This window comes from Diceros bicornis, chromosome 2, assembly GCF_020826845.1.
Source record: "Diceros bicornis minor isolate mBicDic1 chromosome 2, mDicBic1.mat.cur, whole genome shotgun sequence".
Lineage (NCBI taxonomy): Eukaryota > Metazoa > Chordata > Mammalia > Perissodactyla > Rhinocerotidae > Diceros > Diceros bicornis.
The window spans coordinates 49,790,206-49,804,402 of NC_080741.1; the positions used below are offsets into that span (position 1 = coordinate 49,790,206).

Genomic DNA, 14,197 nt, shown 5'->3' on the forward strand with positions numbered 1-14,197 from the left:
GGCCACCAATCCCTGTAATTATGTTCCTAGCAATATTTATCAGCCATTCCCCCAATCCTTCTTCCCTGCTCTCCTCTGATCATTCCTCCAGCATTAGAACCAGGAGGTTCTCCCCACCATGACAGAGAAAGTGATCCAGAAGAGGGGTAGTAATCATGGTCACTAATGTGTGGGCAGCAGGTTAGGTTCCACTCACTGGAACCCCCAGGTCATCTGACACAGAAGGGTCGGGCAACTGGAAGGCAGGCCAGAAAATGCAAAATGAAAATCAGGCCTTGAGGGTAAGTGCATATAAAACAGGTCCGAACTAAGAACAAGACCAAGAGGAGATGAGAGAGGAACTAAAGGGGGGATGATCATAATTCCAGGCCCAACCCTCAAGTCCCCAATCTCAATTTTCTCTTTCTTTTTCTTTTTCTTTTGTGAGGAAGATTGGCCCTGAGCTAACAGCTGCACCCATCTTCCTCTGTTTTGTATGTGGGACACCACCACAGCATGGTTTGATGAGTGCTACATAGGTCCATGCCCGGGATTCGAACCTGCGAACCCCGGGCCACCGAAGCAGGGTGTATAAACTTAACCACTACGCCACCAGGCCAGCCCCCCGATCTCAATTTTCAATGGACAAAACTCAGTCTGATATAAATCACGTTAAATAATACAAACTCAACGACATTTTAATTGGACATTAGCACAAAGGTTTGATAATTAATGTTAATGAGCGTTGCCTAAAAAGCAAAGTATGCCTGCTGGTGAGCCACACAGACGGTACTCAGACTCAGGCTGAGGTTGTGTGCCCCCACAAAGGCTCACTTCATTGCTGGGATTCTCTAACTAAATCCACATCCACACCTATCCCCTCAGACTCTATGGAGGAGGGTCCAGGGACTAGCTGGCCCTGAACAGCATGTAGAGCACAGGCAGTGTGGCCACAAATGTCACGCAGGTGACCAGCGTGCTGTAGATGGTGTTCCTGTTGACCTGGGCTTCTAGCCTCTGCTCCATGTCCGACAACACCAAGATCATGCTCCCCTGCTCCAGCAAGGAGCCATGCAGAGGCCCGTCTGCTGACTCCACCAGGCCTGGGTGTGCTGCAGCTTTTGCAAGCTGAACTACCTCAGCCGTTTGGCTGAAAGTCTTTTCCAAGGAATCAAGCTGCTCTCGTAAACCCTCTAGACATGAATGGACCTGTCTCGAATGGCTGAGCTGCTCTTTCAAGGCAGCTGAAAGGACATCTGTGTCTCTGTCTCGGGTGGGGGAAGTACCTGCCTGGGACCCAGAGCTCTGCCCGGGCCCAGCTTGCACCAGGCCCCTTAAGTCTGCCATGAGGTCATGGAGGTCCCTCTGCTGGAGGGAGTAGCTGGATGCCTGTTCTCGGATGGCCTCCTGGAGGCTCACAGGCCCCTTCTGTGCCTCCAAGAGCAAGGCCTTCAGCTCCTGTAGCCGCACACGGTTCACGTAGGTAGAGCCAGCCACACCAATCAGGGCCCCCAGGACTGACCCGATGAGGGACCAGTTCTTGGTCCTCTCGGCCCGAGTGCGCTCCTTCTCATGACTTTCCCGCACAGCTGCAGAGAAGAGGGAGAACTTCTCTCGCTCAGAGTCCTCGGCACGCAGATAGGCCGTGCGAAGCCTCTTCTCCTCCTGCATAAGCAAAGCTGTGTTATACAGCAGCAGTGTGGCCCTGCAGCTGTAGCCACCCGCAGACGTCCCACTACCATGTCCCTGGGGCTCAGCCTCGTGCCTGGCACAGATTACATGCTCCATAAACACGCAGAATGAATGAAGGCAGCATAAGCCTGGTTGTGTGAGGGGAGCAAAAGAATCGGGGATGGTCAAGATGAGCTGCACTGTCCTCCTGTCCTCCCACTGGAGCAGTCTTGGGTTTGACCAGACATGCACTAATGTCTACAGAATCTGTCTATCAGAACGGAAGTGTCTGGCACTCTCTGGGCCAGCCCCCTCCATGTTGCTCCTTCCTCAACAATCTCGGGCCCAGATTATACTGCCTGGACTGTTGACTCCAGTACTCCAGGAGGAAGTGGGTGAATAGGCTCTGGAAGACTGGGGCCCAGTCCCTCCACAGGAGCTTCTAGTTTACCTCCTCACCAGGTCTCTGACCACCAGACCAGTCAGAGTTCCCATCTTCCCCCTCCATGACCTGCCAGGCTAGGTTCCCCCCTCCAGGTGAGGAAGGGCTGCCTCCCGAGGTGCCTACCTGCAGCATCCTGTGCTCCAGAGTGGCCAGTTCCAGGTATTGGTTATCCTCTCTGGAGATGCGGTCCAAGCGGTCCCTCACCTCCTTCAGCTTGGCCTGCTGAACTTCCAAGTCTTCCCGAGCCTCTCGAACAAGCCCTCGAGCCACCATGAACACTTTCTCTGCCTGCAGAGAGAACAACAGAGGCTATCTGCCCCTCATCTCCACACCCACACAGGCTCAGCTCTATTCCCAACAAGGCTGTGGCTAAGAAGAGGTCAGTGGGGTATCATTGCAAAGGCAGAAAAAGAATCCCTCAGACACATAATCCTGGCTCACCCAGTGGTCCTTAAAGTGCAGCCCCGGGCCACGCTTATTAGACACCAGATTTATCCATTTAAGTAGAAGTAACACGCCCCTGAGAAACTTGAAAATAGCTAACAATGCACACAATCTGTGTTCACCAAACCCAGCCAACTTTAGTCTGACACAAACCACAGAAAGGAAGCTAGGTTTTTAAGCTGTTTCATGTGTATTACCGTATTTATGCCTCAAAACAACGCATGAGAGGCATTGCTACAGCCTCCATTTTACAGACCCAGAAACCTCGGCTCGGCTAAGGTCATGACCTGCAAGGGGAGAGAGAGCACTGTGCCTAAAACCCCCAGCCAAACCCCGGGTTCTTCCCACCTCGCTACACTGGTCTGTGCCTAGGCAGGAGAGGGAACAAAGACAGCATAATGCACTTCCGCTGGCACAATGAATTTGACAACCACAGGCAGCTCTTTTCACCTCACAAGATGCTGTTTGCCAGTGCCTCTACCTTCACAAGGCATGTTTCAATTACACCCGGGGCTTTGAGGACACTGTAACACAGCAACCCTCAAGGCAACTCTCACCAACAACTCTCAAACAGTCAACGAAGGAAGTGTTTGCTGGCTGAATAGAATGGACGTTAATGGCCAGGGACTCATTGGTACACAGCAACTTGTTTTTGGGGGAGAGAGGGCACAGTTACACAGAGAGCTTCACTCCAATAGTATCAAACCCAGGCTGTCATGGGAGAAACTAGTCAAATCCCTCTACTAGTGGTATGGTTCAAGAAAAGGCAAACCTGGATGTGGCTTGCCAGCACCACGTGGCTGGTGACTTGTTTGGCGGGAGCGTCCAGGCCTCATTTCCCGAGTCAGAGGGCAGGGTCAACCACCCCAGGTCCCCTCCTCACCTCAGTCACGTTTCCCTGGGCCTCTCGAACCTCATTGAGTCCAACAAACTCTTCATATCTGTCCCACCAAGTTTTGGCTGTGGAGGATGCTCGTTGCCGAATGCCATGCCCCAGGGCTCTTCCCAGCGCTGCGAGGCGGTGGTACAGCCCAAGGGCCACTGCCTCAGGTCTTTTTTCTCTGGGCTGGCTGGGGCCTGGGCTGCAGAGAGTCCTGGTCATAAAGAGATCCGTTCCAAGGTGGCGTCTCCGCACCAACAAGGGGGGCACACCCACAACGTGCTGCATGGCAAACACAGGGCTATGCCCTGTCATCAGGAGATCTGTGGGGGGATGCCAGACAGATCAGCTCACAGCTGAGAAAGGCTGGGCAGAAGTCAGGTTTCAAGGCCTAGGGACAGTTCTGAACTGACTAATTTCCATTAAAAAGTCCAAACTGAGCGCTACTGTGCTGGCCCAGAGACTGCAGCCAGCGGTCAGGCTTCCCCCTGGGTGCTCCCGGACAACAGAACACAGTAGAGAAGAACCTATGTAGGAAATCATGCCTTCTGCCTCCCTCCACAACACCACACGAACCAGACCCTCCCATTCCACCCACCTTCCCACAACCGCCAGATCTCTGACTTGGATGAGAATCCTGGAGCGCCGTGTTCTGATGTCAAAGAAAATTCTCAAACCTGAGTTGTGTCAATGCTGACAAAGCCCCACAAAGATTCATAAAGACTCCTGGGGAAACTGTGGAACTGAAGGGATTTCAGGGAAAGATTTCTGTAAAAGACCATCAAAACCAACTTCCCAGGGCCGGCCTGGTGGCCTAGCGGTTAAGTGCGCGCTCTGCTGGGGTGGCCCAGGGTTCGGATCCCGGGCACGCACCGATGCACCGCCTGTCAGGCCATGCTGTGGCAGCATCCCATATAAAGTGGAGGAAGATGGGCAGGGATGTTAGCCCAGGGCCAGTCTTCCTCAGCAAAAAGGAGGATTGGCATGGATGTTAGCTCGGGGCTGACCTTCCTTACAGAAAGGAAAAAAAAAAACCAACTTCCCAGACTCCCTGAGGGCTGCCTCAGCACTGGGGAAGCAGAGTTTCATTTATGTTTGAGAACACAGGTCATTCATGCCCCCAGGCAGAAAACTCCCTCCTCAGCTCTCCTCTGAGAAGACAATTCCACAGGAGAAAACAAAACAAAAAATCCTGGATTTCTTCAAAAAACAAAACAAAAAAACTCAGATTTCTCCATAAAAGACAACTTTTCTTAGGTTCATACCAACCCTTCTCCTTCTGCCCTCCAAGCCCAGACTTTCCAAGCTACCAACTCCCAGTCTCACATCTCTCACTTTCCGTAAGCTTTCTTCCTCCTCTCCAACCTTAGTCACTGCTCAACAGGTTAGGTTTCTTTAATCTTTCCCTTTTCAATCTTGCTTTGATGTGTGGGCCCCAACAACACCTACTTCTCATTTACCTGAACAGCACAAGGAGTCTCCCATTATGCAGTCCGGCCTTGCCTGAACCCAAGAGCAGCAGTGACACGGAGGACACCGAAGAGAGGGCCAGGTAACCCATGCTCCCAGGCAAACCTGAGCCAGCAGCACCCTTCTCTGGCCAAACCACCCTCGCCCCCAAGCCCCAAGCACTGACTCTGGCTGTCAGAGTGACGCCTGGTGATCAAAGGACCAGGCCAGAGAGAAAAGTAGAGGGAGCTGGGGACAGGAAGACAGATTGGAGGAGCTCTAGTTACAAAGAAAGGAGCTTCCTGATGTAAGGTGATGTGGAACAGAGATCCACTCAGAGCATCCCAGCCTCCTCCCTATTGTGCTATGCTTGGAGAAGCTCAAGCTCTCTTGAAAACAAAGTTGGCTGGGTAGCGAAATGCCTCCTGGCCAAAGTGGGCCGAAGCTGACAGCCACAGAGGGGGACATCCCTGTAACAGTGGTTCCAAGCCGGTGCACACCCGAACCCGTGGGCCCCATTCATAAGGCCCAAGGGAGCGCACACCATCCATGCCCCAGTGGTCGGGCAAGCCTCCTAGGGCTCAATGCCAGCAGCCATTGCACACAAGCTGTGACCTCACAATAATCCTGCAGGTGTAGCCCTCATCAAAGCAAAGCACGCAGCCCTACAGCCCGGCCAACCATAGCACCCACTCTCCTCAGCAACGTTCAGCAGAAAGATGTCCACCTTGGCTGTCACTACTTCTTCAGCCCCCTTCTCTCTTGACCCCACTCCACCACCAAGGTTGCTCTCCTGGAGGCCCTGCAAAACTTCCACCTGGCCAGATCCAGCAGGTGCTTCTCAGATTTCTTCTCCAGTATCTCTGCAGCTTTCAACACCCACTCTTTTCGACATCACTGTCCCCTCTAGGCTTCCTTCCTTCCTTTCTTCTCAACCTTCTTTCCTGGCTCTTCCTCTACCAGCTTCCCATTCTTGGACCCCAGGAAAGTCACCCATCCCTAGCAGAGATGACAGCGACAGCCTTCTATGCAGTGTTGGCTTCCTCCTCTGCCCCTCACAGTTGTTCTTCACATGGCAACCAGAGGCTCTGTTAACTCTAAGTCAGATCACATCCCTCAGTTCAAAACCCCCCAACAGCTCCCATCTCACCTGGCATGAACACCAGTCCTGCTAGTGGCCAACAAGCCCTGGTCCTTTCATCCCTTATCACCTTCCTTCTCTCCGTCCCTGTACTCTGCTCCAGCCACCCTAACATGCTAAGCACAACCCTGCCACAGTCTGTGCCCTGCCACTTCCTTCGCCTAGACCACTCTTCCTCCATAAGGCCAGGCGGCTCACCCTGACTTCTACGTCTTTGCTCAAATATCACCGGTTGGCAAGGCTTTCCCTGACCACTCCCACCTCACCTGCTTTATTTTTCTCCATCAGACACATATTGCCTTGTCGATGTGTTGCGTAGCCCGTCACCAGAACATAAGCAGGGACTTTGCTTCAGGAGGGAATGCGCCAATGACTCCCAAGTTGTTCCTCCACTCCAGTCCCTCCTCTCAGCTTCCCACCCTCCCACCCCAGCCGTCTCTCAGCTCCTCCCCACTTAGATGTCTCACAGGCCCCTCAACCAGCAAAGGGAAGATGTTCCTGGCAGAGGACAAAAGTGGAAAACGCTTTGGACAACAGGTCGTCTAAAACCTGAAAGGTGGCCAGTGCAGCCGGAAAGTAGCACAGGAGAGGAGAGTGGATGGAGGAGAGGCTGGACAGATGGACAGAGGCCAAATTAAGGAGGGCTTTCAGGGCCAAGTTCAGAATCTTGCCCCTCCAAATCCATTCTCCCACTCCAGCCAAATGACTGTCTCCCCTTCCTCTACCATTTGTCTCCTCTTTCCTCCAACCTCCATCATCTGGACCTCATCCTCACTTATGGCTGATGACTTGCTTCATTTATTACCAAGAAAATATTTAAAAATTGAAAGAGAACTTCCATAAACTCCCACCATACCTTCCCACCTACCAGCATCTGTCCCATTTCCACCTTCTCTCTTGTTCCTCAGGATGAAGAATTCACGCTCTAGGGAAGACCAAGCTGTACCCCGGGTCCCATGTCCCCTCCTCAGACACTGCTCAGTAATTGGTCTGGCATTCCCTCCAGCAACTGCCCCACTTCTCTGCTCCTCTTTACAGCCAAATTCCTTGACAGATCATCTGCACTAGCTGTCTCCAGTCCCTCTACTCCTGCTCTCTCTTAAACCCTCTCTGATCTGGCCTTCACTCCCACCATGTCACTGGAACTACTCTTGTCCAGGTCACCTCCACATTGCTAAATCCAATGATCAGTTCTGTCCTCATCTCACTTGCCCTGTCAGCAGCCTGTGCCTTGTGATAGCCCTCTCCTCCTGAAATGCCTTCTATACTTGGCTTCCAGTCCCCAACCTCTGCACACACAGTGCCCCAGGGCTCAACCCTCAGACTCCTCTCTCATCCAGTCCAGTGGCTTTAAAAACCATCTACAAAAACGTCCTAAAATTGATTGTAGTGATGGTTGCACAACACTGTAAACATACTAAAACCACTGAATTGTACACATTAAATAGGAGAACTGTATGGCATGTAAATTACATCTCAATAAAGCTGTTACTTAAAAAAAAAAAACCAACTATACTTCTGACTTCTCCAGCCCAGGCCTCTCCTCTGGATTCTAGGCTCATTTATCAAACTGCCCAATACACATCTCTGTTTGGAAGGCTAATGGAGATCTTCCCGGGCCGACCCCGTGGCTTAGCAGTTAAGTGCACGCACTCCGCTACTGCCGGCCCGGGTTCGGATCCCAGGCGCGCACCGATGCACCGCTTCTCCGGCCATGCTGCGGCCGCGTCCCACATACAGCAACTAGAAGGATGTGCAACTATGACATACAACTATCTACTGGGGCTTTGGGGAAAACAAAAGGAGGAGGATTGGCAATAGATGTTAGCTCAGAGCCAGTCTTCCTCAGCAAAAAGAGGATTAGCATGGATGTTAGCTCAGAGCTGATTTTCCTCACAAAAAATAAATAAATAAATAAATAAATAAATAAATAAATAAATAAAAATTAAAATTAATGGAGATCTTCCCTTCCCTTCCCTAACTTGCCTTTCCCACAGCCTTCTCCATCTTGGTTGATGAAAACCACAAGTCCCAATCAGGCCAAAAATCTCACATCATTCCTGACTATTTGCTTTCTCTCCCTCCTCACATTCAATCCATTAGCAAATGCCACTTCCTTTCTACATCCAGAATCTCTCTTCCTCTCACCCCTGCCACTGCTACCACTTGGTCCCAATGACCAACGTCTCTTGCCTGGATTATCCTAAAAGCCTCGTAACAGGTCTCCCGGCTTCTATTCTAACCCCTACAGTCTGTCAACAGAGCAATCAGTGGTCCTTTCAAAACACAGATCATATTCAGACTATGTCTCTGTCTGCTCAAATCTTGCAATGGTTCCCCATTTCTCTCAAGGGAAAAGCTAAAATCCTCTCCACGGCCTACAGGGCATCCATCTCCTGGCTCTCATTCTTCTCGGACCTCTTCTCCCACTAGTCTCAGTTTCCTCACTCTGCTCCAGTCAAGTGGACCTTTTTTTCCCCAGCTTTATTGAGATATAATTGACATATACCATTGTATAAGTTTAAGGTGTACAATGGAATGATTTGATAGACATATGTATTGCAAAACGTTTACCACAATAAGGTTAGCTAACACCTCTCCTCACATAATTACCATGCATGGACCTTCTTGATATTGCTGGAACACACTAGTCTCTCTCACCTCAGGGCCTTCATGCCAGCCGTTGGCTATCTGTGTACTGTTTGCTCCCTCCCCTTGATTTCAAGTCCTGCTCAAGTGTCATTGTCATCCACCCCATCACTCCTTACCCATTTTGTCTGCTTTATTTTTCTCCCCGCACATATCACATGACCTGCGATATGTATTTCACTTATTTACTTGCTTATAGTCTGTCTCACCCACTAGAACGTCCACTCTGCCAGGGCAGGCACTGTTTTGTTCACTGCTGCATCCTCAGTGCCTAGATGCACATAGTACATACTCAACAAAAATGTATTGGATGAATAAACAGAATTTGCCAAAGTCGCACCAGGACTATATTACAGAACCCAACTCCTTCCGGTGGCCTCCAAAGCTCTAGGACCAGGTAATCTGGCCCCCTCCCACTTCTGCCACCTCCCTCGCATCTCGCTCCAGCCACGCTGTGCATTCCTCGGTTCCAGGAACACGCCAAGCTTCAAGGCCTTTGCACCTGCCCTTTCCTCTAGCCCCACTGCTTTCCCCGTGCACGGTCCCAGACCTGGCACCCCTCCTGGCTTCCACCCCCTCCTCCCCCACCGCAGCCCCGGCAGGACGACCCTCCCCCTCATACCTGGCGCGCCTAGCGCTGAAGCCGCAACCCTACGGAGCACCCGCCACTCAGTTGATCTCTGACCCTCTAGGGCCCGCCTTCGGAGGGCCGCTTCCGGCAATGGGAGAGCAACTTCCGGACTGGGAGCCAATCAGCGGGCCCGCGTGGAGGTATAGGCGCGGGGGTGGGACAGGGAGCTCCGCTTCGGGTGGCAGAGTCTGGGGAAGGCGCGGCAGGCGCCATGTCCGGCCGCGAAGGTGAGTGTGCGAGGACGACGTGGTGGGGCAGAAAGGGGCGGGAGCCGGCGGGCGCCGGGCTGAGCGTGCTCGTGTCGCCCACAGGTGGCAAGAAGAAGCCTCTGAAGCAGCCCAAGAAGCAGGCCAAGGAGATGGATGAGGTGAGGGCGGGCGCCGAGGCGTGGGCGGGCGCGGAGGGACTGGGAAACCCGCCTGGAGTGAACCCGCTCTGCCTCTCCGTAGGAAGATAAGGCATTCAAGCAGAAACAGAAGGAGGAGCAGAAGAAACTCGAGGAGCTAAAAGCGAAGGCGGCGGGGAAGGGCCCCCTGGGTGAGTGAGGGCCGGGTAGAGCTCAAGCTGGACAAACGTTCCGAGCATCAGTCTGGACGCGGGCCCGGGCTGGTCGGTTTCCTGCCTTGTTGGTGAGTTGCGAGGTCTCGGTTCCTCGTGTCCGCTGCGGCGGACGGCCCTAGCCAGGCTTGGATTCACAGCAACAGGAAGCGGCGGGAGCAAAGGGGAAAGGAAGTCTCCTGCCTCCCAGGGAGTTTGGGCTTCCCTTCTTTAGGGAAGCGGCAGAAATGGAAATAAAAATTAATATATCTTAGGCACATTCATACAGTTGAGTTTCCAAATATCCTCCACAATTTCTTGCCCCAAATTAGTATTTCACTGCTTCTTTATTGCTTATAATATTTCTTGACTTACTAGTCGTACTGTTAACTCTAGTAAATACTTTTGCATCCTGAGTCTGCGCTTCAGGATGCACCTAGACTAAAGGTTAAGGTCCAGGCACCTTGGCGTGATTGCACTATATGCTTTTTTAATCTAATTCCTGACCATTCTGCCTCTTGTTTTTCTTTATGTAAGAGGAATTGATTACATATCAAAAGATTTTTCAGTCCCAACAGTTCCAGTACTTTCTGTGCTTCTTAAATCCTGTTTACATTCATCAAATTAGTGATTATTTCCTCCACAGTTGTCTATGCCTTATTGGATTACTGTGAGGCACACTGGGGACAATGGAGGCTGGGATGGTGTGAGTGTCATCCAGGGCTTCCCAAGACCTCTATCGCAGTGGGTTTGATTCATTATTGCTTACCCACACAGCGCTGAGATTCTAGCAATTGAGATTCCTTTTGGGAATGATGTAAGGTATCTTGTACCTCCTCTTAATTTGTGATTATGTATAGGGAGGTCAGTCCTTAGTGAAATCCTACACTACTTGATTCTCATTGAGCATCATCTAATTTTTTAAGGTTTATTTTGTCACAGCTCTTTAGGATCTTCATTCCTGTATTAGGCATACTTAACTCTACAACTATTTCTTATATTATCTACTGTGTGCAAAATATATAGTCATTTGTGAATTGGGTAAAATAAAGTATTGGCTAAACCAGACCCCAGGATTATAATATGGAAGGTAGTGTAGTGTAATGTGGTGGTTAAGAATATGGACTTCAAAGTCAGACTTCGAATCCTGGCATTGTCACATACCAGTTTATAACTTTGAACAACACCTAATGCTAAGACTTTGTTATCTGTAAAATGGGTTGATAGGGGATGAGGATTAAATGAGCCAATCTGTGAAACACACAACACAGTGTAGATCCAGACCAGTGCACAGCCATTACTTGTGCCTCTGCCTCATCCTCATTCTGCATTTGCCCAGAGTAGACAATATTGGTAAAGCCCTGTGCATGCTTGTGTCACAAAGAATGCCCAGTACAAGAGCTGAGCCTTACTGGGATTCATATCAAGCCCCTGGGGCGTCTACCATAAGAACGGTATTTTTCCCTAGCTGAGACTTTTTCCTTTTTTTTTCAGCCACAGGTGGAATTAAGAAATCGGGGAAAAAGTAAGCTGTTCCTTGTGCCTGAGGCAGTGGTGATTGTTAATTCCATTCCTGTTTAAACATCTGGATTCCCTGCCATAACATCTGTTGCCACCTATAATTAGAATGAAGTGTTGTCTTGGAGCCTGTTGTACATTTAAGAATAAATTTTGTAAAAAAAAAAAAATCATACAGTGACTCGTCTTTATTTAGTTCTTCTCACTCAGCCATTTCTACCTTAGCTGTGAGGTCAGAGTAAACCCAGCCCAGAATCCTGCCAGTGTTCTTCAGTCTTTGTTCTATCCCGAATTCTGTACCACCTGGAGTTAAACCAGCTCATTTCAAATGGCTGTTGTTTCTGTCTGGTTGTATACTCAACAGAATACATTACATGAGGTTAGTGGAAGAATTTGTACTTTGGAAAGAAACTCATCTTTCCGGCCGGCCCCATGGCTTAGCGGTTAAGTGCGCGCGCTCCACTGCTGGCGGCCCGGGTTCGGATCCCAGGCACGCACCGACGCACTGCTTCTCCAGCCATGCTGAGACTGTGTCCCACATACAGCAACTAGAAGGATGTGCAGCTATGACATACAACTATCTACTGGGGCTTTGGGGGAAAAAAAAAATTATAAAAAAAACAGAAGACCCATCTTTCTCTGTCATAACATCCATGTTGCCATTTGTTTTAATGGGATTGTTCATCTGTTCATGTAAGTCGAGTCTCCTGTGTGCAGGCTGAGCACGTACCAGTGAACAATTCCTGCTGTCAAGGAACTTCTCTATTGTGGGAGGGGAGCAGGACAAATACATATGATATGCGTTGTGAAAGGAAGAAAACTGGGGAAAGATTCCTGAAAGTCTCTAAGTACCAAGCTTACTCCAGAGCCCCCAGGTCTGCATTTCCACTAGGGCTTCAGAAAGGTCCTTGCTAGGTTCCCATGTCTTATACCCCCCATTCAACCCATCAGCAAAATTAACTCTGGCCCCTTTATTCTTCCTCCAGTACCACCACCACCACCTCCCCATTCTAACCCTAAAATCCCTCACCTGGATTATTGCAATCACATCCATACTTGTTTTCCTGCCCCTACCCTTGCCCCCCTACAGTCTAATCTTCACTCAGGACCCAGAGTGATCTTGCTAAACCATAAAGTCACTCTGTCTCTCCTTGGCTCAGAATTCTTCAGTGCCTTCTTAGAGCACAAGCCAGCGTCCCTACAAGGACCAGATCTAAGGGATCTGGATGCCACTCTCTACCCACTGATATCTTCATCCCCCTGATCCATCTTAAGCCACAGTGGCCTAGGTTCCAAGCAAGCTCCTGCTTCACTGTGTTCGCAGCAACTCTTCATTCTGCCTGTCACTCTTGTGGTAGTGGAGATTCCCTCCCTTTAGAGAACTGAAACATCACAGTAGTGAGCTTTTCTCCGACCACTCTATAAAGTGGCAGTCCCAATATTTCTTACTCCGTTTCATTTTTTTCTCCTGACATTTGTTGATTATCTACCACCCTTGACTCCAGAAGGAGTAAATTCCTGGAAAACGAGATCATCCATAATGTATGCCAAATGCACATGTATTGAAACACTTAATCCAGAGGCACAAGTCTTTGGATTTCCCCTCCAGACCCTTGATAAAATTATAGGAATAATGCTAATAATGCTAAGCTTTCTCTGAGAATGTGTTTTCAAAGGGGCTCTAGAACTAGTCTGAGATTTTGCTGAGTCAAAACTGGAAAAGATTTTGATAGATTGAAGCCTGTTTTATGACTCTAATGTACCTGATATCCACAGAGAAGAAAAAAAAAAAGCCCGCTTTGGTCCTCTCTCAGAAAGTTACACAGCCCGCAGCACCTTCTTTGGACTTTAGGTGTTCCCCGTGAGGCCTTGAAGCTGGCACCCAGCCCTAGGCTGCTGAGAACAACCTTTCTGAGAGGCAGTGCCAGCACACTGCCCCTGAGAGTAAGCTACTACTTTTTTATTTGGTGGAACCTAATCCCTCCTGACAAATGAAGTATAATCCTGTCTCTTTATAGGACCAGAGACCTGCAGCAATTAAGACTTACGCATTCAACATTTGGACAGGTATCTGAGGGAACCTACCAAATGCCTCAAAACTAAACTCAAGTATTTAAGACCCTCTAGGTCCTGACAACCATCTCCCTTTCATCTACTGCTTTCACAAACATTCATAGGACACTCACAGGCTAAGTTTGGCACTGAACATGCAAGGATGAAAAGAGTCTTGTTCCTGTTACTCTCCAACAGCCTGCTCCTGCTAACCGTCCTGCACACCACTGCTGCCGGATAAAATCCTGTCGGGCTCAAGCTCAGCTTGAATTCTTGCTCCTCTGTGAAGCTTTACCTTCTCTCTTTGCCATAGATAACTCCTATCTGGCATTTGTGTGGCCTCCACTTCGGTGTTGTATTCTTGTCTGAGTAGTCTTGTGGGCCAGCCTCCTTGCTAACTCTTGATAACTCCCACCCAACCTGCAGGACAGCCCAGGTGCCACTTCCAGGGAGACTTCTTGACCTCCTGAGCCTTACTCATTTCTGTATGACCAGCGCTTGGGACAAAAACACTCAAGGACTCTCAGAAAAATTAATGAATGAATGTTAACAGCCTAAGCAGTTAGTTCCCACCCTCCTCCAACACAGGCACGCCCTTTTCAGGATTCCCCCCACCCCCTTCTCCTTAGACCTTTCTTCCCCAGACGTACCTCAAATGTACACATTCAAAACATTTACTGTTCTCAAATCCGTGTGCTCACAACAGCTCTATTCATAATCTTCGCCCAGCCCCACTCTCTCCAAGAGAGCCTCGGGGTATGTGAGAGGTAGGTCCGGTGGGAGGAGAGCGAGGTCGCAGAG

At 50.0% G+C, this 14,197-nt stretch overlaps 2 protein-coding genes and 1 long non-coding RNA gene across 5 annotated transcripts in view; 1 reads left to right on the forward strand and 2 right to left on the reverse strand.

The window, feature by feature from the left end:
* The window catches only part of PLXNB1 (plexin B1), a 43,543-nt gene extending 29,455 nt beyond the window's left edge, over positions 1 to 14,088 (reverse strand). The window contains exon 1 of the mRNA XM_058557536.1: positions 14,047 to 14,088. The gene's annotated coding sequence lies outside the window, so the exon portion shown is untranslated. The remainder of the gene's footprint in view (positions 1 to 14,046) is intronic.
* Positions 647 to 14,120, reverse strand: CCDC51 (coiled-coil domain containing 51). 3 transcript variants are annotated; one of them, XM_058557588.1, is made up of 4 exons: positions 14,047 to 14,120; positions 3,423 to 3,742; positions 2,219 to 2,383; positions 647 to 1,644 (listed from the first exon to the last, which is right to left on the reverse strand). In XM_058557588.1, the coding sequence occupies exons 2-4, from the start codon at positions 3,732 to 3,734 to the stop codon at positions 889 to 891; spliced, it is 1,233 nt and encodes a 410-aa protein (XP_058413571.1). In that variant the 5' UTR covers positions 3,735 to 3,742; positions 14,047 to 14,120; the 3' UTR covers positions 647 to 888. The 3 variants fall into 3 exon arrangements, with proteins under 3 accessions (XP_058413571.1, XP_058413577.1, XP_058413582.1); XM_058557594.1 differs by lacking the exon at positions 14,047 to 14,120 and adding an exon at positions 9,281 to 9,388; XM_058557599.1 differs by lacking the exon at positions 3,423 to 3,742 and having other exon boundaries at positions 14,047 to 14,105.
* On the forward strand, positions 9,499 to 11,514 carry LOC131415813 (uncharacterized). Its single transcript, XR_009222511.1, has 4 exons — positions 9,499 to 9,516; positions 9,601 to 9,656; positions 9,739 to 9,826; positions 11,321 to 11,514. It is a non-coding gene; the product is annotated as an uncharacterized LOC131415813 (long non-coding RNA).
* Positions 14,121 to 14,197: the final 77 nt, after the last annotated feature.